Genomic DNA, 27,185 nt, shown 5'->3' on the forward strand with positions numbered 1-27,185 from the left:
ACACACACGCACACATGTGAGCACACACACATTTGAACTTGATTTGCACTCACTTTGGTTAAACCAGAGTTCTCAGGTAAGTATCCACGGAAAACAAGGGCATTGCACAATTGGGTCTTTACCCCTTAAGTGAAGAAATCATATCAGCTCAGCTCTTGTTTGGGGTGAAAATGGACCCTCAAGTTTTCTGTGATATTTTGCCCTGTTACAGAAGCTTAAATCGCTATCAATCTTAAGTGAGCTGGACAAATTGGAGGAAGGGATGAAAAGTGGATGATATGTTTGACTCTGAACACATAGATCCATTGTGTCCACCCAAATGACGTTTCGATTAGGCATAAAGCCAACAAGAATACCCTACCAACAACTTACATTCTGATACAATGTCCAAAAGAAAAGCCACTCATGGACTCCTCACTAAGAAAACACACTAGCCGGCTCTGAGATATGAACTGACCTCCCATGGAAATCATCTTTGCTTGTGTACCTATAAATGCATGAGAGAATATAGTTTGTAAAAGCTCATCTTCTCCCTAATAATTGTCTGTTTTTAAAAAGCTATCAGCAGGTGCACCTCATTTCAAAAGCCTCTTGTCCTTCGGAATACAACATTCATCGTGATTACATCGTATGAAACAAAAAACAGCAAAACATAAGTGTGAATTGTTCAATTAAATGCAACATAATCTCAGCAGCAACAACAAAAAAGGGGTTCTGTAGCTAAAACCAGGTTCTGATAAAAGAAGAAAAGGGAATATATTTCCACATATTTTTAATTACATAGAATTTCCTCAAACATGATTTTTTATAATATATTCCATTAAGTTAACATCATATTTGAAGAAAGAGCACTTTCCGATTTCATTTGAAGCCTGATTTTGAGCAATTACAGTGTCATTGTTCTGCAGTAGAAAGGTTGAATTCATTTACTGCGTGGTTATGCTAGTTATGATTGATGTCTCTTCTCCAAATGATAAACCAATCACCCCAATGATGTAATGTCATTTTAAGAGTGCCATAATCACATTTCTCTCAAACTAGAAGCTCTGATAAGTTCTAATAAAGATTTATGGTAGATTAAAGGCCTTCATAATATCAACAATGGATTGCCCGTTTGATGAGAGATTTGATTAGGTAATTTTTTTGGGGAAAAAAAACAATATGAGTTTACTAAATATATCAGGCCTGGCTTTGAAGGAGGGCACAGGCCATCATAAGTAGCAGTCCATCATTCCATCTCCAGAATGAATCATCGTAAATGTAGTTAGGAGGTCCTATCTAATTGTAGAGGCTGAGGCCAGTGGTGGCGTACAATCGTGGATGGAGCCCAAACACAATCTCATCCAGGAACATTCTTGGCATGGAAGTTCGGTCCTGCCTTGGACAGGATATGTTAATGGACACCATCAATGGCCAATTCAGAAGATAACTCCAACGCCTTTGAGTCAGAAGCAATTAATTTCTACAGCTGTCTTTCCTTAGGCCATGGGGACTTAAATCTAGATACTGTCTGCTCTTAGGTTCATATAGTTTGTGAACACATCACCAACAGGAGAAATCAAAATAAGGCATTATTATTGCTGGGCCCAGAACAATTGCACCTAAGATTTAGAGGTCAGAGCTAAGGCAGTAACCACAAAATCATCAAAAGTGAGACAGAACCCTGGGACCGGTGGATGTGTAAACCACAGTAAGAACTAAGAGTAAGAGGCAGTGTTTATCCATCAGAAACAAGAGATCAGACATGTACACAATTGGGCACGTGAGGGTGTCCAGGGTACTTGGCTCTGACCAGAATCACAGTAAAACAAAATTCAACATTCCACTGTCTCTCTGACCTTTCCCTTTGAGACCTGCATGCTCCTAGCTGCAGCAGTGGGCAAATCCTCTCACTGAAGGAGGCCCAAAGCCTGTTGAGACCAGCAAAGCCTTATCTGTGACCTTTGATGAATGTATCCTGGAACCATAATGTCACAAAATGACAAATGTATTCTCCCACTCCCCCCGGATGTGCCCCACACCACCTTCTCCCCAGCCCTTGTTTCCAAATTGCCATTTTGCTGGAGATGAAAAGCAATCACGCACACAACAGCGCACATTCAGACCACAGTTTCCTTACCACTGCTGGAGGCTTGCTGGGGCCCTGAGCATGCTCTGAGCAGGTATGAATTGGGGGAGAATTCCTCATCGGGGTTGGTGTCCATGATTTGATGGGAGGTGTTGCTGTCTAGCAATGGCATCTGGCAGCTAACGGGTGGAGGATTATGGGAGCTAGGCAGCTGAGCAGATGGGAGGAGGCTAGACGAAGATGTAGGTGGAATGGGACGACCTGGGAAAGAGGACAGAGGGGTCAAAGGTCAGCAATGAGTGTCATGAGAGCATCCAGAGAAAGTTACATTGAAACCACCTTACAATAAAAATATCTAAAAGAAAGGAAGAAAGAAAATGCTCCAGATGTATTATTTCAAGTAGTTAGATGTTTCTCCACAGGTCTAAATTCATACTACACTTAGTTGCATGTTTCAGAAAGCCAGTGTGAGCAGAAATATCCACCTACATGGCTGATGTGGAATCCGTCTGGAAAACGTCCAATTCTTTCCATCTCCCCTGCTGCCGTCCTAATCTGAGACGGCATCATCCCTACCCAACAGTCTCCTTGCTGGTCTACCTGCTTCCACTCTGTCCCCATCCCTTCTCCACAGCAGCAGAACATGGTAAAAATAGAAATCAGGTCATATCGCTCGCCTGCTGAGCGCTCCCCCATTGCATGCAGAGAGAAGTCCAGATCCTGGATGATCATCTCCATGTCTTGCCTACTCTGGCACCAGCTGCCTCTAACTCACCTCTGATGGTGGCCTTACCACTCCCCACCTGGCCCCTTGTTTGCTAGGCACAGTGCTGTCTCTCGCTGCTTGAATGTGCCACATCATTCCACCTTTGCAGCCTTTACCCCTCCTGTGCCCTTCGACATGGAACATTCTCCGTGATTCGCTACCTATTATTCACAATCCTGCTCCTTCTCTTCGTTCAAGCCTTCCCTGTTTGTCTTCTTGAAAACGGCCCAATCTGCCTGCTCTATCCTATTAGCCTGTTTAAATATGTTCATAGCCCTTATCACTATCTGAAGGTGGACCTCTTTGTATTTTATTTGCTTCTGTGTCTGCAGTGTCTTCCTAGCGTATCGCACCTCTTGAATGGATGAACAAATAAATAAGGGAGACTAAAACCAAGTCCATGAGATTGGGTTAGACGTGGGAGAGAGGTGGGAAGGGGAACCCATTTGCATCCCGAAGAACTGGCCAAGGACCCACTTCTCTGCACCATGAGGGTTGTTTTGACACCACAGGGAATTCCTACAGAGAGAAGCAAGGCCACTCCAGGCCACAGAGAGGAGCAGCGAGCCTCGTAGGAGGTGGGCAGGGACAAGGAGCTGCCCTGGGGTCAAGAGGTTCTCCCACTCGGAAGGCTGCAGCAACCTCTCAGCACATGGCAGGGAGCTCTTGGCAGCCAGGTGCCCAGTGAGATTAACTGCCATGTGCACTCTCGCCCGAGTCACCCTCACATCTTGGGGTCCCTGCCAGTGCTTGCCTGCTAGCTTGTTCAATTGGGAAAAGCTCAGAAAAATGAGCCAGGAGCAGCAGCCCTAAAGCCAGGGGTGCAGAGAGAAGGGTAAGGTGTCAAGAAAGCAAACTCCTCAAAAACTAGGTCTGAGTTTCAACTCAGGTAACAAGTGCCCAAGTCAGAAGAAATACATTTTCCTGCTTTTTAGATGTACTATGTATGTGGGGACATTTTCAGGCACCTCACATGGATGTTAATGTCATTGTCTTTACAATTCCATTTCCTGTTCAATTCCCGACAGCATTAAATGTTACTGATAGACCAGTATGTTTCAATGAAATGTAGGAGTGCCCCTTGCCTTCTGATATACTGAGGACACAAGATTAAGCAAGGCATTCGCCCTGCCTCCAGAGAGCTCCAAGTCTAGTGGGGAAGGCGGACAGGTGACTATTCCATTTCAGGATGTGATAAAGAGCAAGACCTAAGGACATTGTGCTGTGGGGCGGAGAAAGGGACAGTGAGTCCAGCCTGGCCAGGTAGAGGTAGGCGTGAGAGTCCCGCAAGGACTCCTGGAAAAGGTGAGGCCCAAGCAATCTTCATAAGAGGAGGAAAGGGATTTCCGGTGAGAGAAAACCAGTGAACACCAGCACAGAGGCATCAAACCACTGGCCTATCCCCTTTTGAGGTGGGAGGAGTGGAACAAAGAGACAGGAGATAAGAATACTCCTAAAGCTTAAATGTTAAGGGTTCCTGCCCAATAACACGACTGAAGAAGGTTCACCCCTGAAAGACATCCATAGGTAAACGGACTTTCATTTGAAAAACTCAGTTCATTCATAACTGCTTGGGAGCCATGTGAGGCATGCTACTCATGCCCGATGCTCTGGCAAAGAGAGACTGAACACGTCCGAGTTTCATCAGAATCGGTGCTCACATTCAAACCATACCTTCTCCCCTAGATCTCCCTGGACTTACCATCATTATTATGACTATCTTAATTCCGAATGTTTTTGCACAAAGACTATGTGCCACTCAGTGCACTAGCCACTTTACACAGGTTATCTCATTTAATTCTCAAAGCAATTCTATGAGGTTAGAGTGATGATAATCCTTACTTTACTGATGGGGAAACTGAGGCACAAAGCGGTGAGACTGCACAGCTAGTAAGTAACAGGGGCCCAGGGGTCAAACTCATGTTTGTCTTTTCCCAAATGCATTCCCTACCCACTCTGCCGTGTGTGCCCCACAGCATGGTGACAGGAAGGGAAGGTGACATACAAGGAGGGGGGTGACTGATAGGCAATCAATCCAGGTTCCCATTTCCCAATCCCAAGGCACTTTCAAGATTTCATAGAAGAAACATTTCTTTGAATAACCATTTATAGCCACTTTCAGCTGGCAGAGTCCAAAGCCTTTCTCATAATTTTGTTATCAAGTTCAAAGTGACTCCTTCATAGCAATGTTACTCTCCCCCTTGCCCAGGCTCCCAGACACAGCAGTGTCCTGACCAGACACTGTGAAGTGAGGCTCTGGTGGGGACAGATTTGAACTCACAGTCAATAGGCTTTCGAGTTTGTATTGAGACGTATCTGAGACTTCGCGTTAAAGAACAAGGATGGCTGGGAGCCAATTTTGAAATTCCTTGGAGTGACTGAGGTGGAACTGAAGTTCAAGTACAATTTTCCAGGAGCCTGATATGATGGTTGCTACAAAATTGTTCTTTAGATGAACTTTTTGAAATTTTGTTCAGCATGAATTCCTTGCATATACTACAGACAGAACTGCTTTTTAATTTAGACAAATACAGACAACGGAAGAGCAGTCCCAACACAATGAAAGTACTGGGGTTACTTGGGTGCGTTAAAATACACATCACAAAACTGTCTGATTCCCGTTACTCCATGCTTTGGTAGCTCCCTACACTCTGCTTGCCGGTACCTACCATTGCTTGGGAAATGTCTCAGCCCCTAGATCTGTCCCCCAATCGGATTGTATGCTGTTCTCTATTTGCTATGTCATTTGCTAATTTTGTTCTCTTATGCTACATTTCCTCCCCTCACCCTCCCCCCCGACTATTCCAACTGACAGAGACCATTTGTACAGACACAAACAGGTTCCAAGGTGTAGGGGAGAAAGCTGGAACTTCTACAGGCTCACTTCATAGACCATGATTTCTGACTAAAATACCTAGTGTGCAATGGGCAGGTAACCAGGAACCATGCACTTACCTGCTTCCTACTTTTTTTTTTTTAAAAATATTTTATTGATTTTTTACAGAGAGGAAGGGAGAGGGATAGAGAGTTAGAAACACTGATGAGAGAGAAACATCGATCAGCTGCCTCCTGCACACTCCCCACTGGGTATGTGCCTACAACCAAGGTACATGCCCTTGACTGGAATCGAACCTGGGACCCTTGAGTCCGCAGGCTGACGCTCTATCCACTGAGCAAAACCGGTTAGGGCACCTGCTTCCTACTTTATATACTACAGAGACCCTCTGGCCCCCAAACTATTTTTGAAGTTCCATTTTGAAAGGGCATAGAGTCCCTTGCAAACATATGAAACACTGGACTTAACTGATTTATTAAAAAGCAAGAGAAAGCATGAGAAGGCAGCAATATGTCATTCATTAAACTCATATGGTCTTGTGAATGTGTGGGTGTGTGTGTTTTCCACGAGCCCCATGTAAACCAAAGTCTAATTAGCTGTGTGAATGGATTCCTCATGACCTTAAAAATGAGGACTAATTCAATATTTTCCCTAATTTATCTGTTTCCAAATGAATACAATGTTGTGGGAGTTTCAACCTGTGCAAGTATTCTGATGAAACTTGCACCTATAGTCAGACATAGCAGTTGCATGCTAACTGATGGATTGGTAGTGGCTATTGGGAATGCTGGGTTGAGAAGGATTCTGAAGATGCCCAAGGTTCAGTGGGAAGCAGTGCCATCATCACTTAGGAAGCCCGTGGACCAGGAGTGGGTGAAAGGTAGCAGATGCACCGAGCCCCTCTGCCAGCCAGGTTACAGGCTCCATCCATCATCCGCTGCAGCCCTACCTGGGACCTTGGTCCTACACCATCTGTGGAGGATGTCACATCACTCTCACCCCCGTTGTCTCAATTACAGCACCATTTTTCTTCTTAAACTGATTTGGATCTAGGTTGAGTTTTTCCACCTCAGATTAAAGGACTCCAATCTCCTCTCCATCCTTAGAGCAGTAGATATCATCCATGAAATTGTTGTTCTGCCCCTAATTTATGACAGAAGGCATGATGCTAATCAAGTCCCCCAGTTCACTGAAAATCACTGGTTCCTTTTTCATCCCAAAGAGTAATGGCGGGCAGATATTAAAATGTTCTGTGTAGACGATGCATAACTGATCTCTGTAGTAACAGGGGTGTCAGGATATTTGGTGAAATAGAGACATGATCAAGAGATAGTTTAAAAAACCCAAATAACTCAAAACAAAACAAAAAACCCCAAAACCCAAATAAAAACCAGTAACAGGAATAATTAATGCTAAAATATTAAGTTCAATGATATCATTACCACCTATATATGTAATCTTGCTTTGAGCTGAGAACTCAGCTAAGATTTCACATGTCCTTTTCTCTTTTAACATTTACAGCCGTGAATGGTTCATTCAACTATTTCCCGCATTAGACACGAGCGATTGCGAAAAAATGAATGAGATGTGAACCCCAAACTCATTGCTCCTCTTCTGGAATGTACCACAGAGATCATCCTAGGGGAGGGAATGAACCAGGGGCTCCTCCAGAAACAGCCACAGTGACTGCCCCACAGAACAAATGATTTGTAAAGAGAGGAAGCAATTCTTGAGTCAAGAACTGGAAATCCTTCGTGGTTTTATAAGTTCAAAGACTTAATAAAAAGGTGGCTTTTGTGGGGCTGAGTATTACTAAAAGGATAGTAGTAACGTATGCAAAATAGTTGGCTAGAGGATTTAAATATTTTTCCTAATGAATTGTTCCAATACTTGCTGTTTATTCAGATGTCTGAGTAAATTAGCCACTTTCCCCCCACATGCTTGGGGGTTTGTGAAGCCACTAAGGTTTTTGTTGTTGTTAATCCTCACCCCAGGCTATTTTTCCATTGATTTTTAGATAAAGTAGAAGGAGGGAGGGAGGGGGGTGGAGTGAGAGGAGAAAGGAGAGAGAGAAAGAGAGAGAAAGAGAGAGAGAGAGAGAGAGAGAGAGAGAGAGAGAGAGAGAGAGAGAGAGAGAGAGAGAGAGGAGGGAGAGAGAGGGAGAGAGAGAGGAGGGAGAGAGAGGGAGAGAGATTGGCAACTTGCTTCCCCTCTCTGGGCCTCTCTGATAATTGACACTGACTTCACATGTTGTGTGAAAGACTGGAGGTAATATATGTAAGGTCCCAAGAACTGTGTTTGACACACAGTGGCTACAAGGGACCCAGAGGGAGCTTATGAGACTTGCAGTTTATTGGTTCCAGTTGGTTCATAAGCACCAATATTTCAATATATGAACCAATTTATTCTCCACCCTACCCTAATTTTTTTTTTTCTTTAAGCCAGCTTGAGTTGGTTCTTGCCACTTAGAACCAAGATCATCCTGCTTATAACTGGTCACCGAGCCCCAGTGAGGAATGACTTGGCCAATGCCATACAGTTGCTGAGTAGAAAAAAAAAGTGGAAATAGATTCCAGGTCTTCTGGAAGCAGAATTTTTCATGTTTTATAAGCTGACTTCCTCTATGTTAATTCACGAGAAGTCAACCCCATGGGGTCCCAGAGAACTCATGTACGGTAGGAGATACCTGGTCTACTTACAAGAATATTGTGGGCCTTACAGACGCAGGCAGATGGCCATCTACTTGCCAAGAGTCAAGCAGGCAACACAGCAGCTGTCTGTCCTCAGGGTGGGAGGGAAACTCAGATCAACTCCTGGCTGGTGCTGGGCCTGACATGGGCCACGTTAATCTTGGGGAAGGGTGAGAGGGACTCAACTTCTTACCTACGTCTTAAATTTTAAAAATAAAACAAAGGCAGTAGTTTCGATTATAATTGTAGAATTCAGAATGACCTCAATGAACAGAGCATCTTAAATTAAAATAGAGACTGCCCAGCCAGTGTTTCTCAGTGGTTGAGAGTCGACTCATGCACCAAGAGGTCACTGGTTTGATTCCCAGTCAGGGCACATTCACGAGTTTGGGCTCAATCAATGAGTCTTTTATCGTTGATGTTTCTATCTCCCTCTTCCTCTCCCTTCCTCTCTCTCTAAAAGCAATAAAACCATACTTAAAAAATTAAATTATAGACCTATGTTATATACCAGGTATATATTCAGGGCTCATATTGATATCATATGCATATTTATATTCCCTGTAGCAAGCTGCTTATATTTAGTGCTGATGTTAGCCTAGATCAGTCATTCTTAACAGGGGGCAATTTTGCTCCTGAGGGGACATTTGGCAGTGTCTGGAGACATTTCGGTTGTCACATTTGTGTGTGTTGGGGGGGATACTACTGGCCTCTAGTGGGTAGAGACCAGTGATGCTGCTAAACACCTTATAATGCACAGAAGAGTCTCTCACAACAAAGAATTTCAGCCCCAAATGTCACCATGCAGAGGCTAAGAAACCCTGCCCACACGTGTGAAGATTTTAGATTAGTATACTTTATGTTAACTGGTCAATTTTTAAGTAGCTCTTTTTTTCCGATTGATAAGAATTGTGCAGGTATTAGAAGTGAAAATTCTGATTCAGCCAGCTCTTTTCTCCCACCCAAGAAAACTTCAAGCAAATAAGCTTAAATCGCCACTGGAGAACTTAGCGCAGGAAAAGTTCCCGAAACCAACCTAATTCCTCAAGGAGGGACATTCTAGCACACTGTCCTCTGGAGCTAGGGGAGACCTGTTAGTTGAGAGAGAGTTGGGCTGCTTTTACAGAGAGACTCAAGGGAGGATGTTTCGACTGAGTTGTAGATTACTGAACCACACCTGCGGACTTTTCATGATGACCCCTCATGTCTTCTCCGCGACGCAACATCAGCCTGACTGGGTTTGCTCGATTCCATAACACCCCATTTCGAGTTTTGATTTTTACAGCAGAAGCCCTAATTGCCCTCTTCACGCGCACTTCACTGAACTCACTAAAGCCCAGTTAAGCATTTTCTTGAAAACAGGTAGTTTTCAGAAGGCCCTGGCAAAACATCCCGATTTCACACAAGCTATTATCCATAATTTGTTGGAAGGACGGCAGGCTGTTGGACGTGGCCCAGTTAAAGGGCCTCTTTCAGGAGCTCAAGCGTGGACTGTCTTCACAGTTTGGGACCCTGCATTCTCATGTCCTCCCCAGATCTCACTAACATGTATGTGTGTATATGTCACAACTTCCTGGCAGTACTGCACTGGGGAAGGAGTCAAACATAGATCAGCCTGTAGACACGGATAGAGCTTAGTTTTGAACTAATGTAATTTCTGTGACTCTCTAATGCCAAACCTTTCATATTCATAAGGTAATAAGGTAAAATGCAGTGAATCATCGCAGCTTCCCCTTTTTGAGAACTCAAATTCACTTTGCCTGCAGTGACGCAACCATTTACCAAAAGGCAATAAACTCTCAAATCCGTTCTGAATAGGAATTCCCAGTTGCTTGGCTATGTACCGTAATTACACCTCCCAGCTCCTTTATGATGAGATGCCATTACTATTTTGGCGATGTGGCGAGAGCAACGAAGGAACTGAATTCTTAATTAAGTTTATAGAGGCATATGTGGCTAGAGGCTCCATACTGGACAATGTAGTCTAGACTACAGTTCTTGCTTCCTGGTTCCTGGTATCACACACTCCTGTATGTCTCCCCTCCTTATAAGAGCAAATATATTTCTGAACACACACATTTGCTCATGTCATGCTTCTTCTCTCAACCCTCCCAAGACTCCCCACTGTCCACATAATCCAGTTCAATCTCTTGTATGGCAATTAGTTTTTGCCAGACCACCCCGACCCCTCATCCTCTAAGCCACCAAAGCAATGGCACTACTGCAAACCCATCTTCCCCTCCTTGCGTCCCTCCTGTGCATGGAAAGCATTCCTTTCTCACTGGTAGCCTCAACCTCTTCCCAAACACCTCCTTAAAGACTCAGCTCCAGCATCACCTTCTTTGTGTTTCCTGATACCCACCCACTGGTACCCAGGGCATACTTCCATTGTTGTACTTGTAATATATTAGGATATTTATTTGCCTAAATGGCTCACTCATGACATGGTGAGTGATTAGGTAGAGACTGTGGATTATACACTTTGTTCCCTCACACCCAGCCAGAGCCTGTACATAGTAAATAGCAGTGGGACTTGTGGATGATAACAATTCACTCCAGAAACATTTATCGGGTATATATCAAATGCATATGATGTTGCCTTCACTGCTGGGTGCCATGGCTGCTGGTCTTAGGTGCCTCTCAGTGTGTAGGTATCTTGCTGAGAAGAAGTGATTCTGATTTTCAGTGTATTTGTTTTTCTTTTAATCAAGTGGCTAGAATATTAAGTCACTACTTCATCTGGTGCTCAAACGAAGACAGGGCAGCCGATGACAACCTTGGAGGAAAAACTAAACTGTTAGATTTATTGAGAGACAATATCTCAGTTTCCAAGGGGGCATTTTTCTAAGGACTCTCCAGGGTGGTGGTGTGACCACAATTTCGGCCTCAGCTGCTGATCTTCGAACCTAACCCCTGTGCAAGATGTGATTCCACTCTAATTATGAAAGCTTCAGCCCCAGGGAACTGCTTGGCTATGTGACCCAACACTAGCAGAACACAAAGTGAAAACAGTAACCTGTGTGGGAAGTTCAGTCCCTTATGGAGTTGTCTCTCTGAGTGGAATAACACACAGAAGATGTATTGAGCTGTCTCCTTGTTCTCCTGGAACCTACATTACACTCAAGAAAGAACGGAGTGGGGGTAAAACAGCTACAGAAAGATTTAAAGTTTTGACGCTCAACCACTGAGCTATATCAAAACTTCATTTTCAGCCTGGCCAGCATGGCTCAGTGATTGAGTGTCAACCTATGAAGTAGGAGGTCACAGTTTTTCAATTCCTAGCCAGGGCACATGTCCGGGTTGCAGGCTCGATCCTCAGTAGGAGGTGTGCAGGAGGCAGCCGATCAATGATTCTCTCTCATCTTTGATGTTTCTATCGCTCTCTCACTTGCTCTCTGAAATCAATAAAAAATATATTAAAAAACATTTCATTTTCAAAGAGCATCCTATCTTCCATATACATGGGAGTCTATCTTTCTTACTTTGATCTTTACTTTTTGGGTTCGTGATGCATGGAAATAACAATATTGCCAATCCCAAAGATTTATTAAATTCTTACGATGTACCAGGCATTATTTCCAATCCCTTGACATCTATTACTACACTTAATTTTACTTAATATCCTTAATTATCCCCATTTCAAAGATGTTAAGACTGAGCTGAGATGGAACAGGTCAGTTGGGAAAAGAATTTGAGCCAAGGCATTCTGGCTCTAGAGCTCACACCACATTGCACAGGCAATGACAATGAATGTAATCCTATACAGGCAATCCTCGGGTTACGTCGGACTTGACACATTGTTTCATGGTTACATCGCCATCTCCCATTTATTGTATTTATAAAAAAAAAGTTCTGTCATTTTGACGTATGTACCTATGTGCTTTATGTTTTTTGTTATTTATTTACCACAAGTAAAGGTCAGGAATTGTTATCTTTTTTAATTTTTTTTTATTGTTTCACTTCATTACTGCTGTGTATGTGCTTTATGTGAGTGACGTAGGTGCTTATGTAGGTGGGTTCTGACTTACGTCGAAAATCACGTTACGTCGTGCCGTAGGAGTGGATCTCCAACGTAATCCGAGGACCTACTGTATAATAAAAGGCTAATATGCAAATTGTCCCCACAGGCCAGAATTTGACTGACCAGGAGTTAGACGTGCGCTGACCACCAGGGGGCAGCGCGGAACATGGAGGGCGTCGGTGACACTGGCAGCGGGTGGCAGTGGAGGCACTGCCGGCCCTGATGGGTCCTGACAAGAGCAGGACCGCAGCAGGATGGTGGAGTGGGTGGTGCCAGCCCAAGGCGGGCGAGAAGGGAGGCCCCAGCTGGCAGCAGCAACAGGCAGCCAGGGGAAGGGAGGCCCTGGCCAGCAGTCGGCAGGGCTAGGGACCCTACCCGTGCATGAATTTCATGCACTGAGCCTCCAGTTAACTTTATAATGATAAGGAGCCTATCCGTGATGTGGCAATATGATTGGTGTTGGAACCAGATTGAAGTTCAAACCTTGGCTCTGCCACTGATTCACTGGTGACTTTTGGCAAGTCACCTAACTGTTCTGTTCTCAACTGTTTGATAAACAAAATGTGTATAAACATAATTCTCAGATTATTATAAGCATCCAATGAGGCATTTCCATAAATGTTCTGAAATAAAAGGTAAGTCTTATGATCAAACATGAGCAGAGTATGAGATAGGTGTCTTCGTCCCCTTCCAGGACATTATGAGTATTAAGTAATAACCTATGAGAGTACAAGGCACATGGTCCAGAGCTCTATGGACAGTGCTGGTTTCCATTCTCATTACTGGACGCTTTCCTTCTCAGAGGCTTTGTCTGCAGACAGCGAACCTTTCCCAACGTAAATCTGTGTTTTGCTCTGTGCTGCAGGCACAACGAAGATGAAACATGGGCTTGAGGTGGCAGATGCCTGAACTATTTCATTCCTCTGCTGCCCGCACTCACAGAACTCGCCCATTCATCACTGCATGGTCCTTGATAAGGTGCTACGAATTCGGTATCTTGGGAGTCCAACCACCACCGATCAACCAAAAGGCTGAAAAGCTCCCCTCAGAGGTGTCAAACCATGCCGTTGAGACTAGAATGGGAAATGTAAACTAGATTGATACCAGGTCTAGTTTGTTCGGAAGCCATGGATATCATAAGCGTCCTTCCCCGCATGGTCATTTGAAAGTCATTGTTTTGTACTTAACACATCCCCACTGGAAGTACAGTTAGAAAGAGTCCTGGAGTTAGGGACCAGAGATCCTTACTGGGGCTAGCCCACTGTGTGACTTAGAGCAAACTGCTTACCCTCGCCAGGCCTCAGATATGACATGCAACGTTACTGTTCGAAAACAGGACAGCACTTAGTACTTCCTAGAAATGCGATGACGTAATTTCGGCCACAACGGAACTCATATTTTAGTGGGAGAGACTAATGCTAACTTCATAATGTTCTTGGCAGTAAGCTTAACACTTCTGTGGTTTGTAATTTACGTACTTTTCCCAAAAATACAATCTGGAAGGTGATCATTCCCATTTTACAGATGAGGAAACTGAGGCTTGTAGAAAGCAAGAGACTTGACTAAGGTTACGCAGCAAGTCATGGGCGGAGTCAAGACAGTAATTTATGATTTAGGATTGTATAGCTACACAGAGTTATTGTAACGTTAGAGATGTGGACAGAGAAGAGGAATTCCAGCTGGGATTAGCCGGTTGGAAGGGGTAGCAGCGTGGGGGTTGACGAAACAATCTGTGGGGAGCTCTCTCCTTCAGCTCTCCAATTCCGAAAATTCAAAATATTATCCTGCCCACATAACAAGATGAATAACTGGGTCAAGATCAGGTGAGGTATGTCCTAGCAGAAATTCATACCCCGACTTGTACCTGCCCCATCTCCTCCCAGCCCGGCTTACATTTTCCCTAAAGGTCAGAACGAATCTCATAGCGTCTCACTTCAGGCTCTGCAGAGGCAGGTGCTGTGGGCAGTGTCCTCGGAAGGCTCACGTAGGACACCCTCCAGGACAGCCATGCGTCGGAGCAGATAGCTGGAAACATCACACAAGGCCTGTGAGGAGCAAGAGGAAGCATCGAGGGAGAAGAAGAGGAGAATTAGCTCCACAGACGGGAGCACGACAATCATGCCCACAAAACACACCAGCCACACGGCTGCTCGGCCTCAGGACTGGGCTCGAGGGGGCGGATTGGAGTCTGAAGCAGCACAGTGTTCTGCTGTGGTTGAAAAGATGTGGAAGGAGAACGTTCTGAAGAGTCTCCGGGATTCCCAGGCGGTCTAGTGGCCCCCGGATGATGCAGGCATCTGAATCCAGCTCATGGGAAGTTGTTTTGTGTGTGTGCGTGAGCACATACGCACACGTTCTTAAATTGACTGGAGTCAGCAAAATGAATACGCACCCCCAGGGTACTGTTGGTCGAGTCTCTCTTTTCATAAATAATGCCTTTTTCGCCTTTTACAAGCCTGTTTGAAGACCTGCAGAGCATCCTGGCTACAATTCAAAGCCCGTCTAATGAAAGCACCTCCACTGTCAGCAATGTTAATGTCACTTTAAAGAGTGTGAAGTGTTGCTAAATGTGTCAGAAAACAATTAGATAACATAAGAGGCATGTTTTCTCAGTGCACAGAGAAATATATTATGCAGGCAGGGGATAAACGCAAAGTTTTCTCAGCTCCAGCATATTCGGCATTCTCCCTCTCCCTCTCTCTTTTTAATCCGAGAGAGAAATTGTTTGGCAAGAGTAAGCCCTGTTGCAAATACTTGGAGGAGGGAGAAATGCCTGCTTTGCCTCAGACTGCTGTCGCTTGAGCCTGGTGCTATCAGGCTCAGGGAGATACAAACAGTCTTCCACTCAAATTAAATGTGTGCCCTCCTAATTAGCATTATAAATATAGGTTTCTCAGAGCCAGAGTTGATAAAATTACAGAGTAGGGCTGGAGAGGAGCCCGCGGCTCTCCCAGGCCCACACAAAGGCTGCAGCACCGCTTGGTTAGAACAATGCTCCCCAGAGCCGGCCCCTGTCTTCAGGGGTCAGCCTGGGGAGGGACGGTAAATGCCAGGCGGGCTGACAGTAGGATGGCGGCTGGGCCCAGATGCGATCTGCTCTTTGTATGTGATGGAGAGAGCCGTCCTGAATGCAAAGCGTCTTTGTAGTTGTGTCATCTGCACCACCTGGGGGGTTCCCAATGGGGCCTGGAAACCACGGGCAAGGGCAGAATAAAATGGGTTTCCCCTCCCCAACTCCACCTGGCGTCGCTCTCCGTGGTTCTGAAACATCACCATGCACTAGTGCCCATTTCTTTCCTCCCTCCAACCCTGAGATGCATCTGCCCCATCGTCTTGGGGAATTTTGAATTAGAAGGAATCGATGGCAGAGAGAGAGAGGGAGAGGGAGAGGGAGAGGGAGAGGGAGAGGGAGAGAGAGAGAGAGAGAGAGAGAGAGAGAGAGAGAGAGAGAAGGGAGGGAGTTAAGACAAGAGGAGGGCAAAGACTCTGGAATAGGCATAGCCCCTGAGTGATTGTCAGGGGGTAAAAAAAAGGAAATGATTTTTTTTAACACTATTTTCAAAGAATCACAATTGCCAGGAAAGAAACCACGGCTAGCCAGGGCTCAAATGCTGAAAGACTGAAAGACTTCAGGTTGAGCAAGAAGCTTGCCTGTCAGGTGGCACAATGATGTGCAATTTGGGGCATGAACAAACAGGTGTGTGTGGGCAACCAGCAAGCCCCATCATGGTGGAAGCCATGTGATTGAAGTTAACATGTGCCAAAATTCTCAGGCTTTTTCTTTTCTTCTGAAAATTTGCTACATTGTGCAGAAGAAGAACAAAGCAATTGGGGGTCGTAGTTCACTTTTGGGTCACAATTTATGGAGTTCTTAGTTAAGCCTTAGACATTGGGTTTGCGGGGGGGGGGGGGGGTGTTGACCTCCTGCTCATCTTCTTGCTATGCTTCTATTTAGAACATCTATCTAGCTAAGGCTCTTTATCTTCTGAGACTAGTGAAATTCCTAGAATGATCTGGATAAAGACCACTGAATGCTAGTTCTAGAAGGAACCTTGGATGGTATCCGCACCAGCCATTTCACTTTGCTGATGGCAAAGTTGTGGGGAGGGGGTGGGAGAGAGATGAGAGAGAGAAAGAGAGAGAGGAGCTTTCCCCACAACACAGTGAATTAGTGATCTGAGTCCAAGGCTCTGTCCACTAAATCCCACAACTCTTGATATTCAAATTGAAGGACAAATAAAAAAGACACACACAATGTTTAAGATTAAAGAAAGTCTAATTTCACAGCAAACCATATTAATGGCTACAATTCTAATGCAAGATGCACAATATACAAGTACCTCCTCTGCCTCTCACACCCTGTTCTTTGGAACACTGGCCTTTCCCAGGATGTAGGCATGTATCTCAGGAAAGAGGGTTCCAGGACCGAATGATTTTGAGCAGCATGACAAAGTATGAGAAGCACAGGAAAAGATTCCCTCTGTACTCTATGCTGGTGTGATCACATCTGGATCAGTGGTCGGTCTAGGCTGACATCCCCTTAAGAGCCTAACTGAGAAACGAGCTTTGCCCAGGGGAGGACATTCAGACTGATGGGTGCATTAGAATCATTTAATAGGTTATAGGCCCTGAAGCTCTGGAGCCTGGGAAAAAGGTAAGGAAAGTTGTAGCAATCTTCAAATCACATGCCCCATGGAAGGAGAAGTGGACTTTTATGAACCTGTTCAGATGTCAGTTCCAGAGATGATAAAGGTTAAAGGAGGTGGATGCAGCTTCGTATCTACTGCATTTATTTATGTCTCTCCTTTATGCACGTTCTAGCTAGTGTTCTGGTTTCTTAGGCATGTGCCTTCTTATTCCTCCTAGAGTGTTATCTACTCTTTCATTCATTCGACATGTATTTATTTAATAACTCTTACTCTTCAAGGCTAGGGCACTGCTGTAGGTGATTGTTGAATCTGCACTATAGGTGTTGTTTTTAATCTTTCCATATCCCAAAGCACCTAACAGAATACTAGCTCAGAGAAAGTGTTTAATAAATATTTGACAAAATGGAGAAACACACAAAGAGCTTTCTTACAACAGTTGCTGAATAACAATCAATCGGCATCCTTGTAGGTAATAAGCTCCCCACTATAGAGGTTATTTAAGTACTAGAGGCCCGATGCACGAAGATTAGTGCAAGAATGGACCTTCCTTACCCTGGCTGCCAGCACCGCCTTTGCTCCAGCCGGAGCCGCCTTTTCGCTCTTGCTCAGAGCTGCCCAGAGGCCCAGAGCGGCTGGGGCGGTTGGGAATGCCTGTGTCCTGCCCTGCCCCTGACCATTTGGTGCCTGTGTATGCAAATTAACCCGCCATCTTTGTTGAGTTAATTTGCATATTCACTCCTGATTGGCTGGTGGGTGCCACAAAGGTACAGTCAATTTGCATCTTACTCTTTTATTAGTGTAGATTCCTGAGCAGCCCTTGTCAGCAAGGCCACAGAGATAGTTTGGGCATTCAGAAAGAAATAGGATTTAAGCCTATTTAAAGATTTAAATTCAGCTCCGGCTCTAAATCCATACTTTGGTGAGTGTTCTTGTCCCTGTATCGTGGGGTAGAGGGGACAGAGAATCATTTAGAAGGTATCTCTAAAGTAAGCGGTCTGCCCGGAGAGTCTCCCTGCCCACCAGAAGACAGAGACACATTCATCTCCCTGCCGTCTGCGTATCTGAAATGTTAAGTTCCCGGCTGAAAACTGAGACCCACAAAGATTCTTGCATCCTTAGAGGACTTAACTTCATTTAAAGAAAACATATCACTGTGTTTAAGCATAAGCTCAGATTAATTATAACAAGTGTAATATTTGGCCAATCTTAGTCTCATGATTCAACATTCCCGCTTGATCAGTTTCCAGAGCTAAATGAGAGCCTATAACCATTTGCAATGTAATAACACTTTTTGCCTTTATGACTGCTTTCATCTGAGGATCTCAAAGCTTGGTGCAAACAGTAATTAAGGTTCACCTGGGAGGTAAGGATGCATTTGCTTGGCTTCTTTGGCAAAGTGGGTGTGGGAGGGGGTGATGGTCAATGTCCAGGCAGAAACTGGATTGGTGGGCTCCCTCTTCCCACTTACATATTTTTTTATGATCCCAGTAAATCAGTCACATTGTTTGTTTAAGCAGCAAGTTGACATCTGTGTACTTAAACTAAAATAGTTTCTATCCAGGATAAGAGAAGTTGAAATACGTGATTATATGGAAGATAAAAGGACGAGTAGGGGACTTCCGTCAGAATTTCTAGACAAGCTATCATAAAAAGAAATTCTTGAACTTTCCCCCTCCTTCCCCACCCTCATCCCTCCCTCCCTTCCTTTCCTTCTTTCCATTTGTTCAGCACACATCCTTTGAGTATCTAATACTGTCAGGTGCTGGATGGGGTGGGCCTATGAAGTGAAAAAACAAAATCTTTGCCTCCTTGGAATTTATATAGTGGTGGGGAGAGAAAAAAATAAACCAACAAATAAATAGCAAAAATAATAACAAATTAAAAAAACAACAATGAAATCTGTTTATAGGCACATAGATGGAAACACATACATATACACTGAGTGGCCAGATTATTATGATCTCTGAACACATAATAATCTGGTCTCTCTCTCTCTCTCTCTCTCTCTCTCTCTCTCTCTCTCTCTATATATATATATATATATATATATATATATATATATATATATATATATATATTAAAGGCACAGCACATGAATTCGTGCATGGGTGGGGTCTGGCCAGCCTGACCAGGGGGAGGGGACATGGGCGGTTGGCCGGCCTGCCTGCTGGTCGAACTCCTGGTCGAGGGGACAATTTGCATATTAGCCTTTTATTATATAGGATATACAATGAGTGGCCAGATTATTATGCGTTCAGAGATCATCATCATCTGGCCACTCAGTGTATGTCTGCATGTATATATGGGCTCTAGGGAAAGACAGACAAAAAGAAAGGGAATAAGGAGTGGCAGGGTGGGGCTCCAGAGGTGGGTGCTATTTAATACAAGGTTATCAGGGAAGGCCTCCCAGTTAACATTTGAACAGGAACCTGAAGGAAGTGAGAGAAGGAGTTTGATGGGGGCGGGGTGGGGGTGGGAGGGGCAGAGGAAGGAGGAGGTGCATTAGGACACAAGGAACTGCATGAACACAGGCTCTGAGCTGGCAGCATTCCAGGTGTATTTCAGGAACAGCAAGCAGGCCAGTGAGCCTGGGATGCAGGGAGAGGTGGGGAAGACGGAGAGCTCCCAACCACTGGGAGGCCTTTGGCTCTCGCTCTGAGTGAGATAGAAAGCTCTGAGGAAGGAGTGACACGTCTGATCTACAGTTTAGCAAGATCACGTTGGCTGCTGTGTTGACTAGAGACCTCAGGAAGGCTTGGGTTGAGGCAGGGAGACCCATTAGAAGACACCTGCAATAATCCAGGTCATAGCTTACCGGGGCTGGGACTGGAGTGACAAAGACCGGGAGCTGGGTACATTTTGATGGTACAGCTAACATGTTTTGCTGACTGGTTAATGTGGGTGTGAGAGAAAGAGGGGAGTCAATAATAATTCAGTTTGGGGCCTAAATAAACACAGTTACAGAGGCGTTTGTCCTATCACATTTTTAGCACAGGATGAAGGCCACACCTGAATCTAAACCCATCCTAAATGTTTGGAAATGATGCTAATTGTTGCCTAGAGAACCCTTCTTAGACAGATAGGTCAATCATAATTTTACTCACAGTTTTATAAAATAAAACAAAACAAAATAGCTCCCAGAAAGAAAGAGATACCAAGAGGGCTTTTCAATGTTATAGCTTAAGAGAGAAGTGACGAGATGGATACCCATCTGTTATCACCTTAAGGAACTCCAGCCGTGGGCAAACTACGGCCCACGGGCCGGATCCGGCTGTTCTATCTGGTTCTCTTGCTCTCCCCTCTGCTCCTTTACTTTGAATTTATATTAGTTCACACAAACACTCCACCCATGCTTTTGTTCCAGCCCTCCGGTCCAGTTTAAGAACCCATTGTGGCCCTCGAGTCAAAAAGTTTGCCCACCCCTGGTAAGCTGAGAGTTGAATTTTCACTTTGTCCGGACCAGATGAGCTCTCTGTGCCTCAGAGTTCAAATTTCTCTACAGATCCAGGGATAGGAACAATTCAAAAAAGAAGCCATTTCCCCCCCTGCAAACTCACATTCACAAGTGGCACAGAGTAGTAAATTAATTTTGGTCCTGTTCTCTGATTTGTCCTTTAGCTTGACCTGATTTTCCTGCAAGCCTCAGGCACAGTTAATTTGAAGGGAGGGGTGCGTGTATACATTAGCGAATGTGTATTTGTGCGTCTGTTGAGTAGATGGGAATCTGTGCTGAAATATTAATACAGCACCTTTTTATTATTATTTATAGGACAACTATATCTCCAGGGCTTTTAAAATAAGAAGAAATGGAAGATAGGTGAAGGGAAATTATTTTTTAGTGCTCATACCCTTTGGTTGATGTATAAATAATACAAATGAAATGGTAAACAGCACAAGGGTGTAATTATTGAATAAACAGACACAGAGGCTCACAACAGTACAAAGTTCCCAGTTGTGATTATGATAGGGAAGCGGCTACTTATGCTAAGTTCCATACGTTTTCTTTTTTTTAAGTCTTATTTGAATTTTGCTATAGTTGAATTATTTTACCACCAAACTGGAAGATAAATTTCTATCTATAAAGTTGGAAATCTAAAGCTTGGTTATAAGTGGCCACAAATGTACAACGCCAATCTGCACGGAATAAGTGAAAAGCAAATGGCGATAGTGTATGGGAATAAAACAGTTGCTTAATTGGTTCCGAGTGACCCGTCATTCCAGACTCGCATGCCGTATTAAGGATGGAGAAACTGCTTAAGCCTTTCCAGGAAAATATGCCAAGTCTTGTAAAGAAAGGCAAACATTTTCCTTAAAACAGCGACAAAGGAACCATTGCCACAGAACCACATTGGAACCATCCACTTAACAGTATGTTATGAGTGAAATTTCCTCTTCTCCAATGGCCCTCAGTTAAAAGGAGTATGTCACCCCTGTAATCTCCCATAGGGTTAGGGAACCTTATTTATTTAAATTGGTTGGCTGTCCCCTAAGAGTTCTACCAATGGAATGGTGAGAAAACCCAGTAGTGCCATTTTGTATTCATTTATTTATTTACTTATTTATTTATTAAATATATATTTTTATTGATTTTAGAGAGGAAGGGAGAGGGAGAGAGAGAGAGAAACAGAAACATCAATGATGAGAGAGAATCATTGACTGCTCCATCCTGCATGCCCCCCTACTGGGGACTGAGCCCGCAACCCTGGGCATATGCCCTGACAGGGAATTGAACCGTGGCCTCCTGGTTCACAGGTCAACGCTTAACCATTGAGCCATGGTGGCTGGGCCATTTTGCTTTTAAATTTCACTGAACAGTCTCATACTGAGCACAGTCATCCTTTGAAGTGCCCCCCTCTGGAGCATCATTGGCGATGGATGTGCTGCAGTCAATCTAAGCCCATCACTCAGATAGAGGTTCCCATCGCCTCACTTTCCTGTATCACTTCGTGGGTAATGAAGCCAGCGCATAATGACATCTGTTATTGTCATAGTTAGCTAGGAATTAATACTAATAACAGGAAGAGAGCAAAGGGGAGGCTAGACATCATAAGTATGGTCACCTGGGCAGCTTCACCAGGAAGCTGCAACTTCACACTCCCCAGGAAACCACTGGTCCACTTCCTGCAGACCCTGGAGGGAGGGATCGAACAAAGGGGGAAATGGGCTCATGCGCAGGGAAGTCGGGGTGATGTAGGGAAGGGGCTTGCCTATCAGCCTAACCTAGGTAATGATAACCGGCTAGGGTGGTGAGGCCACTGAAGGGTCAATCAGTTAAGCTCTTCACTATAATCTCCAGGACAGAGTTCTCTGTCTCTTGTTCTGCTCTTGTGTTCTCTTGCTTCGCTCTTGCCCTGGATTAAAAGGAATGTGTGGCCCCTGTAATCTCCCATAAGGTTGCTCCTCTCTTGCTCCATGACCCACACTTGCCCGTCCTCTCATCATAGCCATGTGGCCTTAAGCAGCCACATGTACTCCACCCGAACGATGCTGGGCTGGCCTGTACTTTCATATGGAGCAAAGCTTCTAGGTAGTGGCCTTAATTCTTATCCTGCTGAGAACAAGAATGGACTTTTCCATGGCGAGATTGGGGGAAAGGGGACATTGGAAACCGAGGGGTATAATTCCATGGCAATAAAGATCCCTCACCCACCCATGCAAGTCTCAGGAAATTCCTTTCCTGGAGACATAGCAAGAACTCCACTTCCACTGGTAATAGATGGCGATGCAGAGGACGCCCTACCAGTAATACTTTTAGAATCTGGCTTATGGCCGGACATGCCCTCCTTTAGGTCTAATTCTTCAGTTTCTTTCGTTCTAAGAGGAATACACACCATCTCCAATTCCATGCTAAGGAGAAATGGAAAAGAGCTGATCACATAGACTTGCTTTCCCTAAGACTAATACCCGGCTTGTACAGTAGAGGCATAAAAGCCAAAACACACCAATTACCATTAAGCCCAGACATAAAGAGATCAATGCATTGGCTCAGTGGTCGGCAAACTGCGGCTCGCGAGCCGCGGTTTGCTGCTCTGTTGATTAATGAGTTTGCCGACCACTGCACTGGCTAACAACTGGGTGCTGTCAAATGTGCAAACCACTAAATTTCTGTCTTGTTAAATCATTGGATGGCCGTTTCTTTTTTAGTTAAATAGGGGTAAATAATAAAAAACAATTTACAACTAAAAGATGCTAGTGTTTTGCAGCTGCTGAATGTCTTTTGGGGAGATTAGATTCTATAATGAGGAGATATAACCATCATTTTATAAAAGCTGTTGCTGTCTTGGGAAAAACACCATGGAACATGATTAGAAAAAGCCTTTTCTTCATGAACCTTTCACAGTCATGTGCCAACTGCTTGGCATATGCTTAATGATATCTCCATAGCTAAAAATCATAATTTGTTACTGTAAATCTTGACATCATGTATTAATTTCAACTGTGCTTTTATTGGCTCTACCTTTGACTTGAGTGGTTCAAACTTGCAAAGCCCTACAAAAGCTGAAAAGCAATTCAACCACCTATATTTTAACATAGATATATGTATATATTCCCCAATAGCTTGGTTAGAAGTCTTTCTCTAATAATTTAAATATTACTTCAAGCATAGCTGCATGCTGGTTCTCTACTTAGGGTATCAAAGACAAGGTAATGGGATGAGAATTACAGGGTGGGGAAAATTCTTCACGTAGTATACATAATTAGTATTAGGCAATAAACAACTAACATTACTATCCTCCTTGTTTTTTTAAATTATAGGGTCAATTAAGACAGTATCAACTGATGTAACTCTGACAGTCAGAGACATTTCTAAAAGAGGTAAATTGCTTGGCTTCTCTTCCTTTCATGGGAGAAATAAAGAGAGGAGGGAAGGAACAGGCATTGTCATTTCCTTCTCTTCCATCTCCACTCCCTCCCAGACCAGGGCTGTGGGCATCTCCAGCTATAGCATCTCCTCAGCAGCAAGACCCAAGTACGTCCTGATCCAAAGACTCCTTTTCCCTGCTGCTGCTGCCTCCCACAAAGAGTGAAGTGTCCTCAAACAGAGTTTCAGCTCCAGAACATTCTAACTCTTTAGAGTCAAAGGTCTACACTCAAGTTGATTAAGAAGTACATATTGCCAGATATAAACACAGTCATGGGGGCATAAAGCACAGCATAGGGAATACAGTCAATAATCCTATATAATAATAGCCTAATATACTAAGTGTCCAGTCATCAGGTAGGCCATTCAACCAATCAAAGCATAATATGCTAATGATATGCTAAGGCTGCTCAATCGCTCACTATGATGTGCACTGACCACCAGGGGGGCAGACGCTCCAACTGGTAGATTAGCTTGCTGCTGGGGTCTGGCTGATCAGGACTGAGCGAGACAGGCCAGACATGCCCTGGAGCTCTCCTGTGGTCCTTCCCCAGCTGGCCAACTTCCTGCATTCCTCACCAGCCGCAATTGTGCACCATTGGGATCCCTCGGCCTGGCCTGCACCCTCTCACAATCCAGGCTGAGAGACCTCCGCGACCCACCCCGCCTCCCCGCGAGTGCACGAAATTTAGTATTGTAATAACTATGTATGGTGTCAGATGGGTACCAGGCTTATCAGGGTGATGACTTCATAAATTATATAAATGTCTAATCACTATGTTGTATATCTGAAACTAATATAATACTACATGTCAGTTGTAATTAAAAAAAAAGTCTACCCTCAAGCTCTGGTATGTTTATATCCAAGGCCAAAATCGAGAGCCTTTCAGGCAAACTTTTTATATCCTAAAACAAGATTAATAACATCTAGAAGGAAAATAGGTAATAGGTTTTCTCAGTTTAGCAAATATTTCTGTAGTGTTGGCATCATAAAAATCCTTGTTTAAAATCTTTGGGGATTAGAATAAATCAGTATGTGTCTGTGTCTGTAGACATATTTCTTTATAATTTTCTTTTTTAAAAAAATAAATGACCATAATATAAGCATTAAGCAAATGTCCTCTCATCTAAGACAAAGAACTTCATACCAGGACTCAGAGTTTTAGGGTAAACTAAGATCAAATTGGCTCTTCCTCAGACTTTATCCCCCACACCCAACAATAGGGGGTCACACAGATCAACAACCCCCCCAGTTAAGCTCCCACTTATTCCAATCAACATAATTTCCAAGTAGGGAGATGGAAATCTCTAGGAAGCCTGACATAGTTCTTCATAAGCAGGTTTCAAAGGCTTTGCTCTGGGCTGCTGGGTTCCATGGAGAAATTTACCTCCTAGGATGAGGGTAACAATTAGTGATTCATTCACTCTAAGAGTGATAGTACTAGGTGAGAAAGATCACACCTTTGTGAATGAACATGAGAAAATGTGGAGTTGTAATTATTTAGCATTTTTTCATGCTAAACCTCCTCACACAAGTCCCAGAACCCAGCACTACTGTTAACTCCTTGCAGGCTGATGGGGAAGCAGGGGGGTGGGGGATGCTATAGAGCCACATGCTTTGGAGAGGAGCTTCTCTTATAGCACCATCAAGGTTTATCCTTGCAGCTCCATCCTCTGGTGTAGGCCCAGAGAGGCTTTCTGGGATTGCCTGCTTACTTTCAGATGCTAGGCTACATCATCCCTGGGTTAAAGATGGGAAGAGGAAAAGAATGTTCATGTTTTAAATTCTGAGCTCAGGAGAGAGGCTCTATCTTCTCCCTCCTCCCTATCTTCTAGTACAGCATAGAGACTGGGACTATCACCTAAGACCTCTTGGAATCACCCTCCCCAATGGGCCTCTCCCCGCTACAGCCTCACACAAAGGATGAGAATGAAGATTACAGAGCACAGTGCTTCCTCCCTCCAGCTGACTCGTGGGCACAATAATGGGCACCAAAGTCATCCATGTCCCAATCCTGGAAACTGAATATGTTAGCATGCATGGTAAAAGAGAACCAGTTGTGATTAAGTTAAGGATCTAGCGCTGGGGTGATGGGGGGAGAGAAGAGGAAGGCAGGAGGGTCAGAGGTCACAGAAGCCAAGGTCAGAGTGATGTGAGGAAAGGGCCATGAGCAAGGAATGCAGGCGGCCTCTGAACCTGGAGAAGACAAGACATGGATTCTTCCCTGCCAAGAGCTTGATGTTAATCCACTGAGCCTCCTTTAGGACTCTCACCTCCATAACGATAAGAGAATAAATCTGTGTTGTTTTAAGCCTTTAAGTGTGTGGCAATTTGTTAGATTAGTACAGTAATAGGAAACTAACACAATGCACGATGTGGCTTTAAAGACCTGCTCTACTGGCCCGTCCTGCCCTGTATCAGGACCGCTGACAGCAGGGTGCCGGGAGTAGGGTAGACATGGTGAGAAAGATTTATAGCCTGCTCCCCAATTCTTCAGCCAGAAAACTGAGCTCTGTGGGAGCCATCCAATCAACAGTAAACAGAAGTAACACTAACACTGTCAGCTCTGGCAGAAGTCACCACTTAGTGAATCAACAAACATCTTAACAACTGTCCAAGGAGGAGAGGTGCGTAGAGCAGTAGCTTAGGAAACCTTTAAGAGCTGGGGGTTGGCATCTGAATGGGGAAACCCACGAGCCCATGTCTTGGTTCCAAAGCTGCTCTCTAGACAGTTTGCCCAGCGGCAGCCCGCTGGCCTCACTCTGCATACACATAGACGTACATCTTTTGGCCAAAACAGTGTTTTTTTTCTTTTAATTGAATTTTAATGCCTTTGACTGAAATATGCACTCTCTAGTTTGCCACAGGCCTCACCATTCCCTCTCACTTACCCCTGGTTATTTCATTCATTCATATTGACTGGTCCTTGCAGGCACTTGAGTTTTCAATCCAAGAGTAAGATCTATGGTGACTGATTATTATAAATTTACTATTGGACACTTTGAGGCAACTCTCCTGACCGCCTCCCCTCCCCTGCCCCAGCACTCTGGTTCTATTCACTGTCTGCGGTGACCCACCCAAGTCTATTCCTTTGCATGTTCCTTTTGACCTGCCACAGGGCTCTGTGGTTGGGCATGCTCAGTAGGTTCACTGAAAAACTGAATAAGGACACAAGTGGTCTTATCATTTGTAGAGAACATAGGGCTAGAATTAAAAGCTTCTATTTGGACAAGAGAATGCAGATCCCAAAAGATCTGAATCACTCACACTGAAAACTAAGAGAGTAAATATA

General features: G+C 44.3%; 1 protein-coding gene across 6 annotated transcripts in view; it reads right to left on the reverse strand.

Annotated features, from left to right (window-relative positions):
• TENM2 (teneurin transmembrane protein 2) overlaps window positions 1–27,185 on the reverse strand; it is a 1,211,371-nt gene that overhangs the window by 366,607 nt on the left and 817,579 nt on the right. For all 6 annotated transcript variants that reach the window (XM_080675628.1, XM_080675627.1, XM_080675626.1 and 3 more), the window contains one exon: window positions 2,120–2,329. In XM_080675628.1, the coding sequence (XP_080531754.1) occupies window positions 2,120–2,329 (210 nt within the window). The remainder of the gene's footprint in view (window positions 1–2,119; window positions 2,330–27,185) is intronic.

The sequence above is a fragment of the Plecotus auritus genome, assembly GCF_963455305.1.
Source record: "Plecotus auritus genome assembly, chromosome: 6".
Taxonomy (NCBI): domain Eukaryota; kingdom Metazoa; phylum Chordata; class Mammalia; order Chiroptera; family Vespertilionidae; genus Plecotus; species Plecotus auritus.